Source organism: Petaurus breviceps, unplaced genomic scaffold, assembly GCF_028583685.1.
Source record: "Petaurus breviceps papuanus isolate PSGF00001 unplaced genomic scaffold, PetGlider_PUasm1.0 90847, whole genome shotgun sequence".
NCBI classification, from domain to species: domain Eukaryota; kingdom Metazoa; phylum Chordata; class Mammalia; order Diprotodontia; family Petauridae; genus Petaurus; species Petaurus breviceps.
In genome coordinates, this window is record NW_027187360.1 from 20,528,260 (window position 1) to 20,554,698 (window position 26,439).

Sequence of the window (26,439 nt, forward strand, 5' to 3'; positions counted from 1 at the left end):
CTGCAAGGTTTGGGGAAAACAGGTATGTTGATAAACTATTAGTGGAATTGAAAAGTGGCCCAACCATTCTAGAAAGCATTTTGGAACTGTGCCCCCAAAACGACGGAATTATGCATACTCTTGACCTAGCAGTACTTCTACTAGGTGTATACCCTAAAGAGATCAAAGAAAGAAGAAAAGGACTCATGTGGACAAAAATATTTCTTGCAGCTCTTTTTGTAGTGGCAAAGAACTGGAAACTTAAGGGTGCCCATCAATTGGGGAATGGCTTATATATGAAGGTGATCGAATACTGCTGGCTGTAAGAAATGATGAAAGGATGGTTTAAGTAAAACCTAGGAAGACTTGTACAAACTGATTGAAAGTGAAGTCAGCAGAACCAGGAGATTAATTTATACAATAACAATACCGTTAAGACAACTTTGAAAAACTAAGGCACTCTGATCAATACAATGACTGATCACAATTACAGGTGACTCATGGGATACAGATTGAGATCTTTTTTTTTTTTTTGACATAGTCAGTGTGGTAATTTGTTTTGCTTGACTATACTTGCTTGTAATGAATTTTGTTTTTCTTGCTTTCTCAATGGGTCAGGGAGAAGAGGTAGAAGGGAGAGAGTATAGAGTTGAAAATAATATAAAAGTGAATTTAAAAAAGAATCTCTCTTGAAACTGATTGCTACAAATTTGTAATGACCAACCTTGTCAAAATTATAATGACCAAAGAAGATATATGAGAATGCATCTTCCTCCTTTCTTTATAGAGATGAGGGACTATGGCTATGGAATACTTCATGCAATGTGAGACTTGATTAATGTTTAAGTTTTGATTAATTATTTTTTATTTTTCTTTTGTGTCATATGGGATGGCTCTTTGGGAAGAGGGCGTAAATACATTAGAAAATGTTATATAAAAACAAGCAATATCAAAAAAGTCTCTAATCAATTTAGTCTAGAAAAAAAATTGTGTGAGTTCAGAAGAAACCAGGCAGTAGGTCTGCCTAAAAAATAGACATCAAGTGAAAGAATGTGATCTCAGGTTTGACAGTGGCCCCAGAATGCTATATACTCCAGAACTAGTAAATGTGAGGGGTGCAGGGCCTACTGAAATTGGATCAAGACTTGTCCCTCAGCCTACACATAATTTCCCCTGAAGCTTAAAGACATATTCTTGAGGATAAAGAATGTTTAGCTACATGAAAAGCAAATGCCTTCAACATTATCCTTCCCAAGGACTAATCCATGAGTCAGGAAGGTCATTGGACACCAAATCCTAGATAGGGGTAAGATCAGACCCCTCTTCTCCTTGCACTCTTCTAGAAGACAGGCCTGAGACTCAATGTTCAGGAGTTTATGTTCACCTACTCCCCTCCCTAGAGAGTCCTCTCCCAGTACTATGGAAACAAGCAATGAAACCCAAGCTTGACCCTTGGTTTATCCATCTGTAAAGCAGAAACCACGAGGGCAGCCCATAACCTCTACTTCAGAGAGGTAAATGCTGATGATACTTGACAACGAGAAGGAAGTTTCCCACTGCTCCTGACCCAAAGTGGTAGATCCTGCCTTAAGCTACAGGAGAAGATACACAGAAACTTATAGCCCCTTGGAGCCCTCCAGTTACAGACTAACCCCCTCAGCTTAGATTCTGCTCCTTCATAGCCAACAGCTGCTGGGGGCTGAGCTTCTACATCTCCTAGTTTTGAATCCAAAAGCATCCCGCTGGGGATGGGAGACAGCCAGAGCCCTGGGGAAAGAAAGCCTTGTAACACTGGGGCCAACACAGACACAAAAATTCTGTTGGCACCAGAGGGGGAAACCCACTCACTCAACAGGACAGCTGCAAGTTGATGAGGAACTGACATTCAGAATGTGAGCCAATGCTACCTGGCCTGGGGGTGGGAAGTATTTGGGTGTGGGGGGAGGAAGTATCAGTGGAAGATATTATGTCCTTTCCTAAATCTGAGAGTTAAATGAATCATCCACTTAAAAAAAAAAGCACCACCCACACCATAATGAAAGGAATTATCTTCTATAAACCTTGAGGGTAAATTAACTGGTTGAATTATTATTTTGTGTTCTGGTTGATGGAAGTACTTTCGTGTTGTGTACAGAGTATGGTATAGCAAAAGAGAAATAAGCGGGCAACTGAAGACTTGAATTCAAATCCCAGCTGACCCACATACTAGTCAGGTGACCCAAGGCAAAGGCCTCAGTTTCCTCACCTGTAAAACGAATGAGTTGGATTAGATGATTTTTAAGATACTTCTCAGCTTCAGGAGTCTAAAATAGTTCTTTTTCTCCTCCTTGATTTAGGCCAAGGAAGGAATGATATCTAGTCAGCCAAGTGATTATACAGGAATGTGGGTAGAGCAACCAAAGCTTGGCAGTAATCCGGAGGCTGCCTGATTGGCTGAGAATGATTTAGGACTACAAATCAATGGATAAAGTAAGGCACCTTTGGGGGGGGGGGGTTTGAATCTCTAATTGGGGAGGGGAAAGTAGGATCATCATAAGATGAATAGGATCTAAGTGCAGGGGAAGCCTGACATCTTCTAGTCCAACTGCTTCCTTTCACTGAAGAGGAAACTGAGGCCCAGAGAAGTAACGTAACCAAGAAAACACATAGTAAGGATCATGAAATTCACAGATCTAAGACTCAAAAGGAACCAACCCCTTCCTTTTATAGACAGGAAAACTGAAGCCTCCAAAGGGAAAGGGGCTTGTCCAGGGTCATCCAGGTAGTGGATGGCCCAGACGGGATTACAACAGATAATCTGACTCCTTCCACATGCCATACTACTTCTCCAGAGGGCAGCCTCATGGGGATCTGATAGTTTGAAGGAATTACTTCAATAATTTATAAGCACAAAGAAGGAGGAACTTCAGGGTCTGAGATGAAATCATAAGGTCATTGGATCATAGATCTAGGTATGGAAGACAAAGGAACTGGAAACCCTCATGCAAAATTTTCAAGTTATTTATGTCTTCTGGACCTCAGTTTTCCAATCTGTAAAATAAGCTGGTTGTAGGTGCTTCTGAATGGTCCCTTTCAGTTCGAAATCCTACGATTTCATTTTTACAGAGTAAAAATGAAATTTTTTAATGGAAATGTCTTGGGAGGTGGGGTGGGGGAGGGAGGTGTGCTTCTTCTTAATAAGCCCAAAGCCTTATCAGAGGGGGCCTCTTAGAGCTTCATCCTATTTATATGTCCTGTGACATTTAAAGGGTACAAAATTTTGATGTGCACACTCCATTCATGCACTCCAACAGATGACTCCCTCCATCCTATAAATAAATATACCCAGGTCCATTCCCTTAACCTGGAGAATGACCTCTCCAGGGTTTTTCCTTCCCTCCCTCCTTAGCCTAAAGACCAGCCTCTCTCTTATCCTCCATTAGCTTCCTCAAGCAAGAAAGAGTAATAATCCAGAGACCATCCACCTCCCTATATGTTGTGTTGGACAGAGAGTGGCTGTCAGCTTTCTGGTGATGTAGAAAGAGCATAGGTTCACAAATCCAATAGTTTGGACTAGATAATCTCCAAGGGCCCTTCTAATTCTGAACTGCAACCCCCTTAAGCCACTATAATAATTCTCCCTCCCACTCTAATAAATTTGTTTTAATTACTTGTATCATTTTCTCATCACGAATTACAAAATTGCTTTGAGAGATCATTTCACACTACTTACTCTGGGCCATGGTTACCTTAGATGCTAAAATAGAGGATTATACCTGTGAAAGAGCTGCTGAGTTCCAGGCCCAGAGAAGATACGGAGCTTAGCTGGGCCCAGGAAATCTAGCTAAACTTAACAGTTTAGATGTTAGCTCCCACCAACTGGCTAGATAGAAATCTTATACAGGCACTTCTTTTTTTTTTTTTAAAGCAATCGGGGTTAAGTAACTTGCTCAAGGTTACACGGCCAGTTATTGCTGGGTGTGGTGCTGAGTATCTGAGCCCGGATTTGATCCAGGTCATCCCGACACTGGAGCCGGTGCTCTTACTCGCTGTGCTACCTGGCCGCCCCTATACAGGCACTTCTAATGACCTCATGCTGGAGTATTGTTTCTAAACTGATAATTTTCTTTTTCCTTGTGAATGACTTGCTTAAATCAAAGCTCTAAGGGGAATAGTAGGGGGTCCTAGAATTGAGCACAATGATTACATGGTGGCTGTAACAGCAGCCAAGAGAAGGTGAAAAGGTTAGAGATCTGAAAACATGGAATTCAAGCATGTCCAGGGGTCAAGAAGGTCAAGAGAATTCAGTGTTCTAGGCCGGTGATTAGAAATCAAGAGAGGTCATGAGGCAGCTAGGTGGTGCAGTGAATAGAGCACCGGCCCTGGAGTCAGGAGTACCTGAGTTCAAATCTGGCCTCAGACACTTAACACAAAAACTAGCTGTGACCTTGGGCAAGTCACTTAACCCCAATTGCCCTCCAAGAAAGAAGGAAGGAAGGAAGGAAGGAAGGAAGGAAGGAAGGAAGGAAGGAAGGAAGGAAGGAAGGAAGGAAGAATGAAATCGAGAGGTCCATAAATCTATATAGGAGGAAAGCTCTGAGGTCAAGGACAAGGTTCCCTGAATCTGCTCCAAAGAGTGCAAACACATGGAAACCAGAGATAGGAATGTCCTGTTCAAGGAACAGCAAATTAACCAGGGTAGCTTGACTATAGATGTATGTAGGGATTAAAGTATAAAAGACTAGACAGGTAGGAAGGGGCCAGGTTGTAAAAAACAAAAAATTTGTACACAAGCACATGTGCACATACACACATACACACACACACACACGCACAAAACTGTCATGAGTAGGTAGGATTTGGACTGAGAAGGGAATTATAATTTCATATTAATCGATATGATATGTGTAATGAACACACTATTAATAATATAGTTTTCCCAAGAGCAGACTCTCTAGCTTGGGAATCAGAGGTCACAATGCAGCTTAAACTAATAATCAAAACTCTGACAATGCTTACAATCACAGTAAAGTGAATCAAAGAATGCAGAACCTATTCCCATCACAGAACTCTGGTTCTATATTCTAGGGCAGGTGGTCACAACCCCCAAAGATTTGATTCCAAAATTGTTGTATTGGGGGATCTGTGGGTTTCTCATGAGAAACCACCAAATGATTGCTTGTACTCCACCTTCCCCTCTCCTTCCCCGTTTGTGATTTACCTATATAACTTGTGCTTTTACTTCAGCTAGGAAAGCATTCACCACTCTGAAACTGGTTAATTAAACTACCTGATTACTGGCATTCCCTACTCTAGGCCTACTTTGTGTAGCTCCAAGCATTCTCAGGTTAGATACTGGCTCAATAAAAAACCTGCTAACAGGATCCAGGTCTACTAACTACAAGTCCAATACTGTCCAGGGCTCTATCTCAATCATCCAGGGACTGATTATCTGGCACCTGCTGTATCCCTTTTTCCACTCCCCACTTCCCATTCCCTGTTAGATACACTGCCAACAGTTGGGGAAGAGTAAGAAGAAGTTGAATAGAATAGGTAGAGTGGTTTTTGGATTATCTGCGGGAACTACTCACTTACCAGACACATAAACAACCAAGAATCAGCTGAGAGATTGAGAAAATTCTCCAGCCCTGGATTGGCTCCCCAGGCACCAAGAATCAGCACTGGGAATACTGGGAAACAAGCTGGTTTTAACCTTCTGAGGCCATGAGCTCCATATCTCTGGAAGTCCCCAAACAGAAGCCAGGTACTTATAAGGGATGCTAGAGAGAAGAATCCTGTATGGACAGGATGTTACACTACAAGTCCCTTCCAACTTTGAGATTCTTTGATCCTATGAGATTTCTTTGATTGAGAAACCAGGGGACTGTTATAGCTCAGGATGCCTGGCCAAGACAGAGGCAAAGGCAGACAGTGGGATCTGGCTTCCCCCATGACCAGGGGAGTTAAGAGAAAGAAAAACTGTGTTGAGCTGAGACTAGAGGCTAAACAGGACCCAATTAGAAAACCCTGAGTCCCTCTACCCTCACATTCTTAGCCCTGACATCAGTTCCTCATATCAGTAATAAGTTGTTTTCCCATCCACCCACCCACCCCTCCCCAAAGCCCAGTTAGGACTTGGCCTTAATATCAAGAACTCTGCAGTCCTTCAGTTGATGACCAGAATAAATCTGTGCCCATAATATAGAAACTCCCCCCCCCCCAACCCCCATGGCCATGACTGGCACATTCCAGCTGCTGAGATGTAACTGGAAACAGAGGCTGCCTGTGTAGGGGTCTAATTTGCCGGACATGGGTGTGGGTGGGAGCTTGTGCAGGCTTCTTCATCTGTCCTGGCTCCAAGCCCCCTCAGACTGATTTCTGGAAGTCTATGGTGGGAAGCGGCAACCTCAGTCTGAAGGAGCGCCTTGCTTCCAGGGAGTTAAATTCCCAGACATGGTCCCAGCACTGCTGTTCCCCCTTCTGATTTCCATTTGTTTTCCAAGCTCATCTTCCCAAACACATAAATAGCCCTAAATCCACGGAAAACAGACTCTGATAAGGACAGAACAGGCAGGGTGGGACAAAACAGGAAGCAAAATGGGTGGGGAAAAAAGAGACTCTGACAATTCAGATCAGCACTGAGGAAATGACTGATCCATCACATATGGACACTCAGTCATACACACAAACATTTATACAGATGTATAATGAGGAACAAACACACACCCACATATAAGATGCAAACACAATCACCCCATCCACGGGGAAGGGAAGATTTGCAGTATACAAAACACTAGATACATTATCATTCTAGATCCTCCCAACAGACAAATTAGTTAGGTTGAGTAGATATAATTAGTCCATTAAACAGATGAAGGAAAATGAGAGATTGAATGACTTGCCCACAGTCACAGGCAATGGGGGAGCTAAGACTTAGATCCAGACTTTTTTACTCCCGATTCAGTGTTCTTCTGATTGCAAACACACTTGTGTATGTATGTACCAGGAGTGAGGAAAAAAACAGAATATGACCTCAAGGTCTTCTTACCTGTAGGGGTTTGTGGGATCTTTGGCATCACAGACATCTGCGTGACCATTGCAGACGCAACGACCCCCAATGCTGATATCCTTGATGCTGTAGTAATACTGTAACAGTGGGACAGGTGAGCATCTCCCTTGTTGCCCTCCCATTCACCAAGAACCTTAGGCCTTCAGCAGAATTGAATGGTCAAGCTTATAACAAGTAACTTCTTGAGGCTTGGTGGGCCTAGAGTCTTCCTGTTCAGATGAGGAATCCCTCAAAGGCTAGTACAGGGAAGTACTCAGTGTGAGGTGCTGACTGGTCTGTCAAAATTAGTCCTAGGTGGGGGCTGAGGAGCCCTAAGCTTAAATACTGCTTTTACCACTGTCCTTCCTATATAACTTTGGTAAAATCACTCATCCTCTAGGCAACAGGTTTCCCAGAGAAGAGGTATCAAACTCAAAGGCCTATAGAACTCCTGAGCACTGCCTAAACCACATTAAAATGCAATTGGGAAATATTTAACAAATAAAAATACAATATAGATAATGTTAATTTGTGTTTTTCTGATTCATTTCAATTTGAGCTTGGCATACTGTCCCAGAGAATCCAAGCCAGGCATGAAACTTCAGCCTGGTTACCAAGCATGTGGTCTCCCTGGTTGGAGGATAATATGAATATCCTAATTTCCCTAGAAATCCCCAGACTATGGGTGGGAGGCTCACCCGGCGAGTAACAGTGGGGTCTCGTAGCGCCTTCCCCATTAGGTGGCCAAGTAAAGTATTGGTGCGTAGAAAACGAAGTCGGATGTTAGTGGCCTTGGTGAAATTCCGAAGGAGTGGGGAGTATGAAAAATTCATGGCCCCTGGCCGCCCATTCACCAGAGACACCACAATCTGAAAGGAAAGTTCAAAGGTTGTAGGAGACAGGGCACATGAAGCAGAGGTGGCCAACCATGCCCATCTGCATTCAACTCCATAGCTCCAAAAGCTCCTGGTAGGCATGGATGCTGCTGGGTGGGGCGTCTGTGGGATCTCTGTCTCTCTCCAAGGAAGGGCAGGGTTACCTCTCCCCATTAAAACAAGGGCTCCCCTAAGAGTAGGTTCTATTTTCTCCTCATAGAGGAGACTCCCCAAAGGCTGACACTGAGTTCTCAGACTAAGGGGACCCGAAGGACTGGTGCTATTGTCTTCAGGTTACAGACTCCCCAAGTATATATACCTTCCTCATACTATTTCCCATTGACTAGGTACCCAAGAGCAGGTGCTAAATCTCCCTCAGGCTGAAGGTTCCCTCAAACAAAGGACTGTGCTTCTTCCTTCTGTCTCTAGTAGAGCCATATGCCAGGGCCTAAAAGAACTTAGGCAGTGAGCCAAATAAAAACAAAAGCACACAGGTTGGGCTTTGGAGAGAGTCTGTGTGTGGGCTCCAAGTATCTTTACAGCAGAGACAGGATGCTATTCCCAGTGCCTCAGCAGAGAGCTCAGAGAGGGCTTGGGGATCATTTAAAGTCTACCATCTGAGGCATTTCTATACCTGATTTTCTGAAACTTTTCCCAAAGCTGATTTAACCCCTCAACTCCAGCACTCTGAGGCCTCTCCTTCATCCCTCCCCATCTCCTAAGTCCCCCCCCCCAAGTGACTACACCTGATGCCTTCCTTTTCCATTAGTACCACCTGAAATATCCCTTTATATTCCCATTCTCCCCACCAGTCACAGCCATACCTCCCCATTTTCCAGGGGTACAATACGAGAGTATTCGGTGGTGCAGATGACATCATCATCCCTGGTGATTCGCTCCAGCGTCTGAAGTCCAAACTTCTCAATGCAGTCCCTCTTGGATGCTGTAGGAGAACAGATGGTATGAGCCAGGCTTGGATGTGTCAGGGAGAGTTAGGAACCCTCCAGATTTCACCGAAAGGTAGAAAAAATTGAGAAAGCAACATGGCCACAATGAAAAGGTGGAGCCCAATTTGGACTCTCCCAAAGGAAGACTTTCTCACTTGTTTTCTATCTTAAGTCATTCTCTTCTCTTTTCTCCCTTCTCCACTAGTGATCTCACCTGCTCCCATGGGGTTCAATTAACATCAACAAAGATGATTTCCAAATCTATATATTTAATGCTAATTTCTCCTGAACAAATTACCTTCTGAATATCTAATCAGTATTTCAAAATCAAATTATCCAAAGCTGAACCTTTTTGTATCTCTAAAGGGACCATCATTATTCCATTTTGTTGTTTAATCATGTCTGATTATATGATCTCATTTGTGGTTTTCTTGGCAAAGATACTGGAATGGTTTGCCATTTCCTTCTCCAGCTCATTTTACAGATGAGGAAATTGATGCAAACAGGGTTAAGTGACTTGCCTAGGGTCAAACAGCTATTAAGTGTCTGAGGCCAGATTTGAACTCAGGTCCTCCTGACTCGAGGGCTGGTACTCTATCTTCTGCTCCACCTTGCTGCCCAGATAAAGGGGTGGATTTCAGAATTCTTGAACTCAAAGGTGGGGGTGGAGGTGTAACTCAGTGGAGCAGGCTGAGGAACTTAAGAGTATTTGAGGGAGAGTGAATATATATGTTGAAGTTCCTAGTATGAGGGCAGAAGCTGGGGAGGAGAGAAAAATTATAAGTCAAATGGTACCTCCTACAGAAAGCCTTTCCTATAGCCTGAAGTGGATAGTGTTTCCCCTTTCTTTAATTTAACCTATATTATTTCTTGTCTCTGTATCTCATCAGCAGAATAAATCCCTTCCCAGGCAGGGACTGCTTCATTTTCGCTTTTGTACATATCCAGTACCTTGCTCATAGTAGGTACTTACTAAATCTTGGGTGAATTAAGTTTGTCTTCTTGAGATATGTATGTGTTAGGAGTGCATAGGCACAGGGCAATCAGGCTCAGAGTGGGGAGGATTCAAGATAAAGATGATACAGTCCAGGCCCTCAGAGATTTATAGACTAATAGGAAGATAAAGCAAGTACAGGCAGAACTATAACTCAAGGTGTAAGTAATGCTCTCCAGGTTTTTGTCTTAAAATGGAAACGCTCCTGAAAGGGAAAACCTATTTAGCCTTGAATACTTCAAGGGAGGAAGTTTATTTATATTCTCCTCCTAGACAAGGGGTCCCTAGGGCCTCAAGGTGGGACTGAGGGAATTAAGATAAAGAAGGGGAAGAGAAAGTAGGGGCCACCAGAGGCAATATTCTCCAAGTTTACAATTATGCTAGCCATACTATTATAGCTTAAAGGTACCTTACAACATGTACTGTTCAAACCAGAATGAAATTTAGAACGGAGAGCTGGAAGGGCCCTTATAACGTGGGATGTCAGTGATAAGGGACCTTAAAACACAGAATATAGAATGTCAGAATAGGAGGGAATCTTAGAATAAAGAATATCTAAAATGGGAAGGAATCCTTAGAACAGAGACCATAAAATGTCAGATATGGGAGGAAAATTACAACATAGAGCCTAGGAAGCAGAAGGGACCTAAGAATAAAGAATAGCAGACCTGAAAGGGAACTTAGAAGTGCTATAATCCACACCCTTCATACCAAAGGATGAGGAAATTGAGGTCAGAAAAGTGAAATGATTGTACCAGGTCAGTGGCAAAGTCAAGACTAGACCATGAAACTCCCAAAGGGCAGTCCTGTAAGTCAGAAAGGCCACAACAGCAAGGTGAGCACTTCAGAAAAGAGGAACTCAGAGAAGTATGTGAGGGTAGGAATCATGGAAGATGCCCCACTGTCCCAGCTACCTAAGAAGCAGACAGTGAGGCCCCTGCTCAGTCTTGGCAATATCAAGATCCCAAATAGCAGGCATCGGAGGCTGATGGGGCTGAGATGTGTAGCAGCAGCCCTCTGGCATTGCCCATGGCCGTTTTGTCACTGGTCTGTTCATGAAGCCACAGAGCCCCTCACAAAGGGTAGACGGTGCAGGTTTGCCCTCCAGATTGCCTACAGACATAGGTCCCACTTCTCCTGGGCTTCCCCCATTATATCCCTCCCTGCTGTCAAGGGTCACAGCTTTAAATCTACTTACAGGCAAAGTACTGCCAGGGTTGGTAGGTGAGTCCAAAGTCTGTGGATCTCTCAAGTACCCAGAGGTCTGGCCTCGGAGAGTTGGCAAACTTGATGAGGACATAGGCCACATGGAAAAGCTGCAAAAGAAGAAATGCAGGTGAGGAAAAATGATAAAGGGAGTGAAGTATCTTCTCTAGGAAGACTACCTGGGCTGATGCTTGCCTGGCTACAGTGTTTCCCTAAACCCATCCCCCTCCTCCCTGAAAGGTTGACAAGGCTTGCAGGAGTCCTTAACAAGGCTGTGTATGTAACTTAAGGGGCAGAAGCAGAAGATGGACAGATATATTTGGAGTGAGGAAGACCTAGGTTCAAATTCTGCTTCTGACACTATCTGTTTGACCATGGGTAGACCATTTACCTCTCTGAGCCTCTGTAAAATGAGGTGGTTCACTGGATGGCTGCTAAGGTCTCCTCAAACTCTAAAACTATGATTCCATATGACGACTCTCATTAACTCTCTGGACTGTCAGTGTCTCCTGAAAGACTTACATCTCTCTTCTGGGCTTTGCCATTCTATCTATCAGGCACTCCAGTCCAAGGCCTTGCTTATGGCATAGTGTAGCACTCATACTATTTAATAAGGCAGTCTCTTTTATACTTTAATGGGCCTGTAATCTCATTCATGTGGATACCCCCTTTAACAGACAATTTTTCTGAAGAAGCACAGTAGAAATAGGAACAGTTTTGGCTCTAGCACTAATTGTTGGGTGACCTTGGCAAGTCATTTCCTTTCTCAGGTCCTCCATTTCCCCATCTGTAAAATGAGGGCTAGATCAGTGTTGTCAATCTCATAGAAATGGGTGTGTGTGTGTGTGTGTGTGTGTGCGCGCACGCGCGTGTGCATGCTAAACCATACCTAAGGATCTTTGTGGGTCAAATATAGACTTAGAAAACCTCACACACTTATATTTCTTTCTTTTTTTATCCATACACCAGCACATTAAGATCAGATAGGACTAAGTTTTAAATCAGGTTCTGTCTGCATTTGGCAGCTTGTGGGCTGCATGGGACACTTCTGGGTGAGATGACCTTCGAAGCTCCTTTGCAGGATGACATTCTATGACACACATTCTGTTTATCTTTAATCCCTTAGCATCAGAGATGTACTGCACCAAACCACTGATACTCTTGGCCAGCTTCCCTTGTGAATAATTTACACAGGTGATATAGCTAAAGGGGAGGTTTCATCTTAATTTGTGACTGATGTTAGGGCTCAGTCTGTAGCTTAGACTGGAGGCTGATGTCACCAAGGCAGGAACAGATAACACTTGGGGATCATGGAAAGAAGGGAAAGGAAGGGATTTCTCAGTAGGCCCTGCCTAGTCCTAGTCTGGAAACAAGACTGAAAAGGGGTCCAAATTATTCACATGGAAATTTAGCCATTAGCTTTGGAAGATATCACCCAGTATCTTACAAGCCTGGGGGGCCCTGGCTGGAATGCCTTTCCCCTCCCCCTTGAAGCAGTTAGCTTGTAGAGGACCTCCCCATTCATCATCCTGTCAAAAGGCCTGGTGTTAGGGAGAGATAGAGATGAGAAGAGGTTGGCTCCTTGCCCAGTCAGCATCCTCCTCTCCCCCCAAAAATTACCTCTCATGTTCACAGCTGTCAGGTTCCCCACCCCAGGGGGATGGGAATGTTCAGAATCCGGCTTCCTCTCTGGATAAAAGACCCAAGGGTGAGAGTACCCTCAGGTTCTTCCCTTTTAGGCGCATACCTTTATTTGGTCCCCAAACGTCAGCAGGACGTAAATTGTTAGAGAATAAATTCTTCACCCAGTTCTGATTTCCCTAGACGTTTTGGCCAGGGAAGTCCCTTCCAGCCCTAAACCTATAATATCATGATTATTATCTTCCTTCTTCTACCCAAGTAATGTTTGTGATAATATTTTTGCCCCAAAGAGAAAGCTATATTTCTCCAGTGGAGTACCATGCTACTCTAGCCAAAGCTTCCAGGATCTATTAGATGAAGTACATCTGACAATGAGACTGTTCTTGAGCATCTAGGTTCATGGATTCCCCCACCCCCACACTTAGGATGAAGAGCTGGGTGGGACAGAGACCCAGAGGCTGTGCTGGGGGATGGAGCCCTTCTCTAACCCCAGTACCCCCAGGACAACCCCCTCCAAGGCCCTGAAACATCTGACAGGTGTGGATTTTGGCCCAAACTGGGTCTCCTTCCAATCAAAGGATAGGTTTAGGGAAGCTGAGTAATTCTTCTCTGCCAACAGGAGGCAGTTTTCTCATTCTGAGCCCATTTCTTCCCAGAAAATAGCCTCCTGGGTCTCCCTTCTCAGGAAAGCATCACTGGGCTGAAGGAGTAAGGGGATCAAAAGAGGTTTATCTTGCTATATTCTACTCCCTGTCACCCCAGTACACTTCTATACCAAGAGGAAGTCAGTGGTGACGAGATAGAAACACGGGAATTAGTCCCAGGACTTGGGTTCCAATTCTCCCTCTGCCTTGTGTGACATGTGTGACTTGTGCTAAGCCTCAAGCTTCTCATCTCCCAGAGAAGGGATCTGGATGGGATGATTTCTAAGGCACTTCGGATGTTCTAAAACATCCTGAAACCCCATTCCAGGATCTTGCGCTCTCTGTCTCCCTCCCCCTCTGCTTGCTTCTCTACCTGTCAGCCTTGTCCCCTTATAGTTAGAGGGCTTTCAGAGCATAGAACGGTCAAGGCTTTGTGGCCAGAGAGACCTCAGAGCAGGGAAAGCAGTTCTGGTGGTGACTAGAAGGAGGATGCAAGGTGACATCCCCTATGGGGTACAGGATGAAGGGGCAGCTCTTTTCTTGGGTCCTTCCCATCCCTTTAGAAGTACAGCTTTCACACACCCTCACCACATTCCCCATTCCTGCGGCTCTCTAGAGCTCAGGGTAGGGGTGGGGAATGAGGGGGCTCCTACTACATTCCTCCCCCAGGAAAGCTAAGCAAAGCTACATTCCTGAGAAGGTAAGCTCCCTCTTATCTCCCTCCTGTTGCCCCCTGGGTCAAATTATGGAGGAATCCAGCTTCTCTGGAGGTTCCCAGCCCCACCTCAACTTCCTTCATTCCTGGAGGGACCTCAGGGCTGGGGTTGCTTTGGGGTGAAAATGGAAGGAGGTCACTCCTTGGAAAACCCTGGAACCAAATCCCTTTATCCTAAATCCCTAGGGTTGGCTTGGTGTTTGCTGTGAATTTGACTGGGGAACTAATCAGAGATTTTTTTTTCTAGTCTGAGACAGAGATATCCCCCACTCCTACCTCCCACAGTCACAACTCTCTTTTCACATACTCCTCCCCACATATGGGCAGAGGGGCCAGAGCCTCATATCTGGGAATAACTGAAGCCTCGAATGGGCAATGACTTCTCTTTTGCATGATGCCCTGTGAAGTAAAATGTAAAAAGGACAACTTCTCAGTCCTATTTTCCCAACCTCCTCCATAAAACTTACCCCAATTATTTGGGGGTGGTAGGTGGGTAGTGGGCAGTGTTGAACTGAGACTCAGGAAGACCTGAGTTCAAATCCTGCCTCAGATATTTACCCTATGATCCTGGGCAAGTCACTTGGCCTCTTAACCTCCTCATCTGTAAAATGTAGGGGTTGGACTGGATGGTCCCTAAGGTCTCTTACAGCTCTAAATCTGTGACCTTATTATCCTATTCCAGCCCACAGTGATCTCACCCCTATTATGCATACCAGAGCACCTGGCATGTGGCTGAGTTCATACTTGCCAAACTGTCTACACAGCCCTGCCAACAAAATTCCTTCTGGGAAGAATGGAGCAGGATACAGGATTCTTCCCAAGAGTGGAGTGGGCTCCTGATTCCTGAGTGGGGCAGGCTATGGAGAGGTGGCTGGCCTCCCTATCCCTCACATCTCCAAGGACCGGCATCACACATGCCTCCATGGGGAGGGCAGCCTGGGCCTCAGGTTGGGAATGGGACAGCAGCAGTGAGAAGGCTACCTGCCTCCTGATCCATTCGGTCCAGAGGAAATCGAGAGGAAGCCTAGTCTTCCAAAGCCAGGAGCCACAGAGATTCCCATAGGATCAGAGCCTTGGGCTATTTATCATAGCAACTATTTCCATGCTGCCCCAACACAGGTACATACCTTCATGTGTCCCGTACATATATGTGCGTGCATGTGCACATCATGCTAATTTGTCCTTTACACACAGTAAATGCTTAATGACTGTTTTTCCAATCATTCATTCACACATTCAAACACACCTTGGCACAACAAGATCACGGGATTGAGAGCTGGGAAGGACCTTAGAGCACCTGGTCCAACTCCCTTGTTTTGCAGGTGAGAAAAGAGAGGTTAAATCCATGTCCAGCTCAAAATTGACTCTCCTGCCCCCTCCCCGCCAGTCTTGGACTCTGGGTGCTTCTCTTCTACCTGATAATTACTCTGCCAAGTTAGGGGCTTTGAGCCTCCTCCATGAGCAGGACCATCTGCACTATAACTCTATAGAACTATATAAGAAGGAGCTCGATCCCAGAGAGCAGGATTGATAGAGACAGTTACGAGGAAAAGAAAGGCTATTTTTTTTTTCTTTTTGGAGGGGGGAAGGCAGGGTAATTGGGGTTAAGTGACTTACCCAAGGTCACATAGCTAGTTTTGTGTTAAGTGTCTGAGGCCAGATTTGAACTCAGGTCCTCCAGACTCCAGGGCCAGTGCTGTATTCACTGTACTACCTCATTGCTTAATATTTTTTTCAAAATTTCTTTTCCACATTGGGAAAGAAAACAAAAGCCCTTGTTATAAGCATTTATAGTTGAGCAAAACCAAATACCCGCATTTCTGCCCTGGATTTGTTGTGTGACCTTGGATAAATCATGTTCCTTCTGTGGATCTGTTTTCTCATCTGTAAGATGCAGGTGATGGAGTGGATGACTATAGGTTGTCATCAAATTTGCTGTTACTGCATTTAGAACTAGAAGGACTTGGATCATAATGTGAACATGCCATTTTACAGATGGGGAAACAAGCCCAGAGAGTTGAAATGATTTGCTGAGTGCCACAGACCTAGTCTAATCAAAGCTCCAAATCAGACTGCAAATCTAGCAGATTTCCACTAAAGTATTTCTGCGATTCTCACCAACTTCTGACATTTGTCCATGGTGGCAGACATTAGCTATCCCTTCATCAGGCTCCAGGTGAAAGAGTCAATCCCAAGGGTAGGCCATCCACCACCTTTCATTAAGGCAGTGTTGTCTCAGGTGAAAACCCAAGAGCCTTAGGGTTTGGCAGACACCATTCTTAGTCAGCTCTAAGCAACCTGGCTCTAGCCAGCTTCTAACGTCTCTGAGTCTATAAACAGGGATTTCCAGGAGTTTATATAAAATCTTGTCCAAGACCTAAACCTAGAGCCATGAAACATGATTTGGAGTCAGAAGGCCTGGGTTTGAACTTCAACTCTGCCACTAGCTAGCTGTGTGAACAATGATGGGTCCATCTCCCTCCCTGGGCCTCAATTTCCCCATCTGTAAAATGAGGGAATAATAGTTAATATAGTTAATAATAGTTAATAGTCTGAGACAGCCCTGAAGAGGGAAACGACCAGATCAGGAGAACCAGGTACCTACTCAGAAAAAAGACCATGCTTACCCAAAAGGACATGCCTTTTTCCACTCCACAGCCTGAAAGGGGCATTCATGGAACACTGATGGGAAAGGGCTGGGTGTCTTCTTGCTCCTAGGCCTGGAGGAGGAGTTGGGGTGGGGGATGGACAGACTGTCTTCCCAGGCAGCCAGGAGCTTTCAGGGACAAAGTCAAAGCCAGGCAGAGCTGGTTAGGTCTGCGTGCAATCCAGAGCAGCTTTTCCCAATAGGGCCTGGGCTGGGATGGGGATAGGGGAGGAGGGAAGGAGGAGAAGCTATTCACATGCCAGTCTGATCTGATCTGGTGTTTTTTTCCATTCCCCTTTGGCAGCTCCATCCCAGGCTGGCCCCCTTGGGAGGTGGGGGGTTGAATTTGGGCCGGCTGACTAGGGGTCCTGGGGTGAAGCGTGGGGGACTGAAAACTCTGTGGGGAAAAGGCCTAGTACAATCCAAATGCACATGTTTTCTAACTACTGCATCCAACTTGCAGAACACACACCATGGAAAGGTCACCAGAGACTGGCACAAACTCAGCTGAGGGAGGGGAAGCTCCCTGGGGAAGCAATGGAGATGGGCACTGATGAAACCCTCCTGCTGTCTCCCAGGAGACTAGAGACAGAGCAGGAATGACTATCAGTGTGTATTTGTCTGGGGACTGAAAAGACAAAACTAGCACAAGTCCTACCTAAGGTATTCCTGAAGCCCCTCCCATAGGCCCCACTGACATACCCCTCTGCCACCCCCCTATATCCTCAGTCCTTAGCTTCCTGGGGTGAGTGGGTAAGGGGTGCCAGGAAGATTCAACTGCTTCCAGATGGGACATTTAGGGCTCAGAATAAATCCCTTCCTATCCTCAGAAAGACAGCCACCAAAACTGTGGGAGCCTCCCCCAGGCCCATGTTGGTTCTATGGTCGTGGCAATGCTAGCCACACCCACTGAAAGGCCCTGGCTTGCCTCTCTAGCTACATATTTCCCAGCTTAGAGCATTTACACAAACACTGACTCCAAGAGATACAGATTAGGCAGGATACCCGGAGAATAGAACCTCTCCCCCCTCACCCCTTCAGGAAGCAGGAAAGTAAGGATGAGAGAGAAGAAGGGTTTGTTCACTGGGATGGGTTATTCTCCTCTAAATAACATGTACCAAACTGCCCGACTTGGGTCAGAAAATGGGTGCAGAGGAGGGTAATTCTTGTATCCCTGGTGTTCCACCTCCCTTAACCATTATATGGTTAAACAGGAGTGGGTTAGGGGAAGGAGGGCATTTTATAATACTTTTAATGAGGAAATTTAGAGAGGCAGCAATAATAAGAAATAAATTGCCCTATCCTAGGACCTTTTGCATAGGAAATGTCTCTATTCTCTGGGACTTTTTCATTCCCTGCATCCTCAGCCTTAAATTTTCTCCCCCATATGAACATTTAACCTATGATTGTGGCTATACCAGGTACACCCTAAGAGAAGCCCATACCAAGTTCATCAGTAGTTCTTCCCCAAGGGCAAGGTTTCTCTGCTTTAGGGACATGGGTATGGAAGGAGACCAGATTAGTGAATAGGACAGTAGGTAGTACTGAGGCTGTCCCCTGCCCAAATTCTAAGCTAAAGGGCTTAGAACTATTGCTTCCACTCACAGCCCCTCCCCTCCTCCCCCTTCAGCCCTGACCTTTTTCCAATGCTGCATATTTATAAAGAGCAAGGGGAAAAAATGGAAAAAAAATCAAAACAAAAACCCAGCCCAAGTTATTTTTAAAATATATCTATTTTTGGGGCCAGTACATTTCCAGGAGGCCTAAGTTTTGGACAGCCAGAGGGGCCTCATCAACCCAGTTCCTCCGCCTTCCCAACTCTGTTTTGCCCCAAGCCACAAGGGCAAGTGAGTATGGAGTGGGGAGATGGGGATGAAGGGTGAAGAACTCTCCCACCTGAGGGGAGCAACAGTATCCTAAAACCCCAGGCTTTTGACTTTGTAGTTTGCCCAGCTGGGGAAACATGAGAGTGATCCCTAGCTTAGCTTCAGACCTGGAGGACAGATAGAGAGACTAGAATGGATAATCTAATAATCATCATGAAAGAGGAGTTAGTAATAATGAAAAAAAAAGTGGGGATGCCCAGGAAAATTCTAGGGACTTGGGGCTAAGACCTCAAATCCTAAGACTTGAGGTTAAGCAGGAAATCCTAGTCCCATGTCCTTTCTTGAAGGGACTGAGTCACTCTTTTCTCACCTCAAGGGGCAGAACTTCTTTTAAAGCAGACCATGCCTCAATATAATCTAGAATCTTGGAATTGGAAGGGATTTCAAAAGTACTCTTCATATGAACAAAAATCCTCACATATCCAACAAGTGGTCTTTTAGTCTTTGCTCGAAGACCTTCGATGTTGAGAAACCCAAGACCTACTGAGGCACCATGTTCCAATTTGTGTAACTCTAATTGTTAGAAAGTTTTAAATTTACAGTGAGCCAAGTATGACTCTCTACAAAATGTATGTCTAGGATCAACCAGAGTAAGTTGTTGGAGGAGAAAGAATTGAGGTGAAAGAGAATTTCAGCAGCAGGAAGGGGGAGACTCAAGCAGATGAACCTAGGAAGGAGAAAGAAGGAAGAAAAGGACTCAGGCTAGAGGAAAACGATGAGAAAGATAAGGATGGGAAGGAGGATGAGGAAGATGAGGATAAGGATGAAGAAGAAGAAAAGGATTTGAGGAATATATTATAGGGGTGACTTCTAGTTCAGGTACAGATTAGACTAGAACCTCTCAGTTCTCTTTCACCTTGCTAATCCTGTGAATCACTCCAAATCCCAACTCTGGGCATTTTCAATGGTTCTTTACCACACCGGGAACTCTCTCCTTCCTCATCTCCATTTCCCAGTCTTTCAGGTTTCCTTCAAATCACATCTCAAGTCCCATCTTCTCAAAGGGCTTTCTAGGTCCTTTTTGATCTTGGCGCCTTAGTGTACGTAGGGGTTTGCGTGCTGCCTTTCCCATCAGACTCGGGCCTCTTTGAGAGCTGAGCCCATCCTTTACTTTTCTTTGTATCCCCAGCATTCATAAATGCCATTGAATGACTGAGGTGAGGCAGTTTAAGATGTTAGTAAGAAGAGGGAAAGGAAGTTGGATGTAGCTTTCCAGGTACTAGTGCGGAGCTAAGGAGGTACTGTACTGGCAAAAAGGAAGGTAAAGATCTTCACAAGCAGTTAGCCACAGGAGAGCTTCAGGGCAGCTACTGGCAAAGCTGATAGAGAACTGAGGAGCTCACTTCAACAACAGGACAGGAAGATCTTTATGACACTTGTACAGTGTGTGATTTTTTCATTTCTGCTATGACCAAATATCTGTTATTTGTGCTTAAAAAATATAAGCTGTTTTCCCTTCAAGAAGAAAAAGTGAAAGGTTCTCACTTGCCTCAGTCCTTTATGCTTCTCTGTTCATTATTGGATGCCTGAATCCTATATCCAGTGAGAGATCACAGTATAAGGGTGTGAGGATTTTCACTGGCTCTTTCCACTTTCTGAGCAGTTCTATGCCTGGAACTCTCTCCTTCCTCATCTCCACATCCTAGTCCCCTGGCTTCCTTTAAATCTCATCCTTTAAAGTCTCATCTTCTGCAAGAAGTCTTTCTTAGTCCTCCTAAATTTTAGTCCCTTTCCTCTGAGACTATTCCCAATTTATCCTGTATAAATCTTATGTGTGTATATTCATAGGGCTTAGGTCCTTCTTCCCTCAGGACCATGTGGCATTGAAAAATAGGCCTTGGTCTTTGGCTTCTGAATTTATTCTTCTCTGTTCTACATGAAACCCAAACAAAAGGTCAGGAAGGGACCACAGCACCCCAGCATTCCATGGTATGACCTTTCAGTCACTATAGCACTGACACCTTAAGGAGCAAGAAGTGACCTTCAAGACCCAGGTGAATGGTAAATGAGACAAGAGCTATTCATCATAGTGCATCTGGGTATGAACTTGGTGAGGCCAATGCTATGTAGGAACTGAGACAACAGCGTGTCCTGAAGATGTTAGGGGAAAATGTCTGCACTTTCAATTTTTTGTTTGCTTTTTTTGAGACTGGGTCTCCCTCTCTTACCCAGACTGGAACTACAATGGTCAGTCATAGACCCAGTCCCACTACTGAACATCACAGAAGCTTTGGTCTGCTCCAATTCCAACCTGCAACCAGTTTGCCCCTCCTTAGGCAGCCACCTACTCCCAGAAATCCCCTATATTGGTTGTAGCCTTGGCAAAGGTACCAGATCAACTTAGCTCAGGACTCCTAAGCTCAAATGATCTACCAGTCTTCACCTCCCCAATAGTAGAAATGACAGTTGTGTACCAATAGATCTGGCTATTTGTTTGTTCTTGACATATCTTTGAAGCAAATGTGCCCTTGTAAAAGCTTTAAAAAATGCTTCTCCAGTCTCCAGGTTTTCAGGGAGGAAAAAGCATTCCTTAAAAACCAGGAGAAGGGCTTTTGATGTGATGAAAAAGAGAAAGGATAGGAAGAATTAATGAATGTAACACAGTGGAAAAAGAGAAGGCAGGTAACTGAACACTTTTAACTAAACAACAGCTATGAAGCTCTTCCCAAAGAGAAGGAAGCTGAATTCTGTCAGAGGTAACAAATGTTTATTCTCCAAGAAATGAAGATATAGAACCATAGGTGCTTTCAGGTAAGAGAGATTATCCAGGAAGAAATGGAGGAAATATGGCATGTCATTATGATTGTTACTGAAGGATAGTGAAGTGACTATACGTGGACCTGATATCAAGAAGAAAAAGATCTGATCTCCTGCTGTGGTATGGATCCAAGATCAGACAGAGAACTGCTCAACCCTTGTCAAACCAAATGACTACTGCCCACTTCTGGTGATTTGTAGCTGCACAACTGTGCTGATATCAGGAATCTAGAAAGCACTGATGAAGATTTTGGAACCTCAGATAAGAGGGCCATAGGTGGTGTTTTCATCATGGCTGCCACTTAAAGGCAAGGGTTTTAAAAGAGAAGACCAGATTTGGAAAGTGAAGAGCTGGTTCAGAAAATGATATTTGAGAATGGAGTTAGATTTCTAGAAAATAGCTTAAAATACAGGAATGATAGGTTCTTGGTCAGTGATAAAATACACCTAACAAGAGCTGGCAAGAATGTATTTGTCTAGAGTTTTGAGAATCTAATCAGAAAAGACTTTAAAGCAAAAAGGGAGAGAGTTGGGAAAAACTGCCTACATACATCTACCAAATTCAAAACATAGAGAGTAACTACAATTTAGAAAGAATAGTAGTAAGAACACCTACAAATTCACAGGGGACAAAAATTCAAGAAAGAAATCAACAAGAAAACACATGGCCACAGATGTCTATACACAAAAGGAGAAATCAAGAGTAATATGCAAGGTGAATTTCTAATATAGAGAGGGAATGACTCTTTATGACTTATTCATAGGAAATAGGAAACTATGTTAGAAAACCACTAACCTGTACATACCCTCTCATCCACTGGTATCTCTCTACTAGGTCTATAATCCAAAGAGATCAAAAAAAGATAAAAAGGTTACATATGTACAAAAATATTTCTGGCAGCTCCTTTTTTTGTGGGGTCAAAGACATGGAAATGAAAAGGGTGTCCAATTTAGGAATGGCAAGCAAATTATGGCATATGAATGTTATGGAATACTGTTTGCTATAAGAAATGACTATAGAGATGGATTCTGAGAAACGTGGAAAGTCTTATATGAACTGATGCAGAGTAAAGTGAACAGAACCAGTAGAACAATTTATAAAGTAACAACAAGACAGCAAAAAAATAACAAAATCAAGACAAAACAGAACTTTGAAAGCTACAGAACTCTAATCAACAATGACCAATCTTGATTCCAGAGGACTGATGATAAACCATACTCCTAACAAAGAGATGTTGGACTAGAGAGCAGAATGTGACACATACTTTTGTACGTGACCAATGCAAGAATTTGTTTTGTTTCACTATTCATATCTGTTGTAAAGATTTTGTTTTTATTTTCCCAATAGTGGGGGAAGAGAGAGGGGAAAGAGTATGGGAGGGAGAAAATAATTTTTGTTCATTAGAAAATAGTAGGGGTAGCTAGGTGGCACAGTGAGAGCTAGGTAGCTAAGAGAGCACCAGCCCTCAAGTCAGGAGGACCTGAGTTCAAATCTGACCTCAGACACTTAATACTTACTAGCTGTGTGACCTTGGGCAAGTCACATAACCCCAATTGCCCTGCCTTCCCCTGGCCAAAAAAAAAAAAAAAAGAAAGAGAGAAGATAAATAATCTTTTAAAGACCATGGAGAATAGGAGAGAATTCACAGCATAGAAGGGGAGGGTCAAGAGTTGTCCTGATCTTCTAAAAACAGGAGAAAGTGAACTGGAAAACAAGGAAATTTGACAGTAGTCCTTGTCTAAATTCTAGAATATATTATTAAAGGGTTGGTAGTGGACATCTAGAAAAGGAAGTAGTGATCACAAAGAACTAAGATGCTGATCAATAACAATTCATAACACACCAACATTTCCTTTTTTTATTAGGTTACTAGACTATTACAACAGGGAATTGGTTTTTTTTTTTTGGTAGGGCAATTGGGGTTAAGTCACCAGCCCAAGATCACACAGATAGTTTTTGTGTTAAGTGTCTGAGGCCAGATCTGAACCCAGGTCTTGACTCCAAGGCTGGCGCTCTATTCACTGCGCCACCTAGCTGCCCCAAGAACAGGGAATTGTTGTAGATATAGTTGAGTCTAATCTAATACAATGAAATATAATAGGGATAAATGTAAATTCTTACAATTGGTCTAAAAATATCGATTTCAAAAATGTGTAATTGTGAAGGTGGGGGTAAACAGCAGTCTTTCTGAAACAGAACCACAGAGTTTATTGGACTACAAACTCAATTGTGTGGTCAACAAATATTGTGGGCTTTTTTTGTCTTTAGATAATTTTTATTAATTTGTTTACTTTTAGTTTACAAGATTCAATTCCACAATTCCTTGAGTTTCATATTTTGTCCCCCTCCCTCCCCTCCCTCCCATGGTGGCATACAGTCAAGTATACAATCTGTAAATACTTGCACATTAGACATTAGTCAGGTTATAAAGATGGATTGTATCAGATGGAATGAAAAATGGTAAAGAGGACATAAAACCAAACAAGAAAAGGAAAAAGATCAGGTAGTTTGCTTCAATCTGGATATAAACTCAGTTCTTTCTACTTTCTCTGGATGTAGACATTTCTCTCCATTATAAGTCTTCTGGGATTGACTTGTATCACTGCATTGCTGAGAAGAGTCCAATCTATCAAAGTTGGATATCACACATATGTTGTGTCTGTAATTGTGTATCAATTTCTCCTGGTTCTACTCTTCTCACTCAGCACCAGTTCGTATATGCCTCTTCAGGTAAATTTGAAGTCCATCTGCTCCTCATTTCTTATAGCACAATAGTATTCCATAACATGCATATACCACAACTTGTTCAGCCATTCCCCAACTGATGGGCACCCCCTTAATTGCTACCACAAAAAGAGCTGCTATAAATATTTTTGTACATATGGGTCTATCTCCCACTTCTATGATTTCTTTGGGATATAACCCTAGGAGTGGTATTGCTGGGTCAAAGGGTATGAGATTGTGTATAGCCCTTTGGGCATAATTCCAGATTGCTCTCCAGAAAGGTTGGATCAGTTCACAACTCCACCAGCAATGCATTAGTGTTCCAATTTGCCCACAACCTCTCCAGCATTTGTCATTTTCCTGGTTTGTCATTTTAGCCAATCTGAGTGGTGAGATGTGGTACCTCACAGTTGTTTTGATTTGCATTTCTCTAATCATTAGTGATTTAGAGCATTTCTTCATGTGCTTATAGATAGCTTTAATTTCTTTCTCTGAAAACTGCCTGTTCATATCCTTTTGTGGTCAACAAATGTTAATGTGATTTTGGGGCTACATTAAGAGAAACAAAGTTTCTAGGACTAGAGAGGTATGGTTAGTGAGCATCTGTTACACTGATGTTGAGCCCTAATATTTATTCCAAGGTAAGACTACATTTGGGGTATTATACTCAGTTCTGACCACCACATTTTAGGTAGAACATTTATGGCAAACTATATAGCCTGTGGGCCAAATAGGGCCAGCCACCTGTTTTTGTATGGCCCTAGAGCTAAGAACATGTTTTTACATTTTTAAATGAAGTTATATCTGTACTTGTTCACCTTGTTCATAGAGAAAACATCTTGGAGCAATGCATAGAAGTTTCTGAGAGGCAGATATAGGCTTCATGTAAGGAAAAATTTCCTAATACTCATAGCCATTTATAAGCGAAATGAACCATCTTAGAAGGTAGTGACTTAGGTCTCACTGAAGGACTCAAGTAAACCCTAGATAATCAAATGCATTGTAGGAGGGATTCTTTTTCAAGTAGGGGGTGACCTTTGTGGTGCCTTCCAACTCTTAAGATGCTATGATGCAATGCATTTAAAAATATTAGAAAGCTAACAAATAAAAACATAAAATAATAACAAAAAAATATCAAAAATTAGAGAAGAAATAGACAATGTGGAAACAAAAAAAGCCATACAAATGATAAATAAAACTAAAAGTTGATTTTTTGAAAAGGATCACAAAATTGATAAACCTTTAGTCTCTCTGATTGAAAAGAGGATAGAAAAATCAAATCAACAAAATAGGAAACGAACAAGACAAAATCACAATAAGGCCAGAAGAAATAAATTATCAGAACCTACTATACTAACAAAACAAGAACAAAATAAAAGAATCCAAAAATATAAAATTCCCACTGTCAGAAAAGGAAAAAAGAACTAGCTATAAAGAAACCACCAAATGGGGGAAGAGGGAAGGAAATCCTGATTCTGATGGATTGACAGGACAATTCTAGCAAATTTTAAGAGAACAATTACAGAATTGTTCTCAAAAACTGAGAAAAGAACATGCCCTACCACAGATTTCTCTTATGAGACAAATCTCATTCCAAATAATGACAAAATATATAAAATATCTGGAGAATCAATCTACCAAAGCACACAAATACCTAATACCTAAAACAGGGAAGGATAAAGCACAGCAGGAAAACCATAGACCAACAACATGAATGAACATAGATTCAAAAACTTCAAATAAAATCTTGCCCAGCAGACTCCAGCAACTCATCCAAGAAATCATTCATTATGACCAAGGTAGATTTATTTTATGCCAGGATGAAAAGGAAGGTTCAAAATGAGGAAAACAATCAATATTATTTATCATATTAAGAACAAAAACAGTCACAACCAACGGTTAGCTAAACAGATGCAGAAAAAGTTATCAATAAAGTACAATACTAATCTATTCTAAAAGTCCTACAAAACAGGGTTAGAGGGACCTTTTCCTTTATAAAAAAAAAAGGTGACAAAAGCAAGCATCGTATACAATAGGGTTACACTAGAACTTTTCTCAGTAAATAGAGGAGTAAAGACAAGAGAAAGAAATTGAAAGTGTAAAGACAGGTAAAGAAGAGATACAACTATCCCTATTTGTGGATGATATGATAGGGTTAGAAAATACTCAGGAATAAGCACATATGCTAATTGAGAAAATCAGTATCTTTGCAAAGTTCCAAGCTGCAGAATAAACCATCAAAAATTAACAGCGTTTCCATATGATAATAAGAAAACTCAAGAGACAGTAAGAGAATGAGAAACCCCATTCCAAATAACTACAAAATGTATAAAATATGTAAGGGAATCAACCTACCAAAGCACACAAAATCTGTAGATTCAATTATAAAATGTATC

The 26,439-nt window shown here is 43.0% G+C and overlaps 1 protein-coding gene across 1 annotated transcript in view; it reads right to left on the reverse strand.

Annotated features, from left to right (window-relative positions):
- The window catches only part of LAMA5 (laminin subunit alpha 5), a 124,120-nt gene that overhangs the window by 57,039 nt on the left and 40,642 nt on the right, over nucleotides 1–26,439 (reverse strand). The window contains exons 3-6 of the mRNA XM_069072543.1: nucleotides 11,021–11,138; nucleotides 8,706–8,824; nucleotides 7,705–7,875; nucleotides 7,007–7,104 (exon numbers count right to left, since the gene is read on the reverse strand). Of these exons, the coding sequence (XP_068928644.1) occupies nucleotides 7,007–7,104; nucleotides 7,705–7,875; nucleotides 8,706–8,824; nucleotides 11,021–11,138 (506 nt within the window). The remainder of the gene's footprint in view (nucleotides 1–7,006; nucleotides 7,105–7,704; nucleotides 7,876–8,705; nucleotides 8,825–11,020; nucleotides 11,139–26,439) is intronic.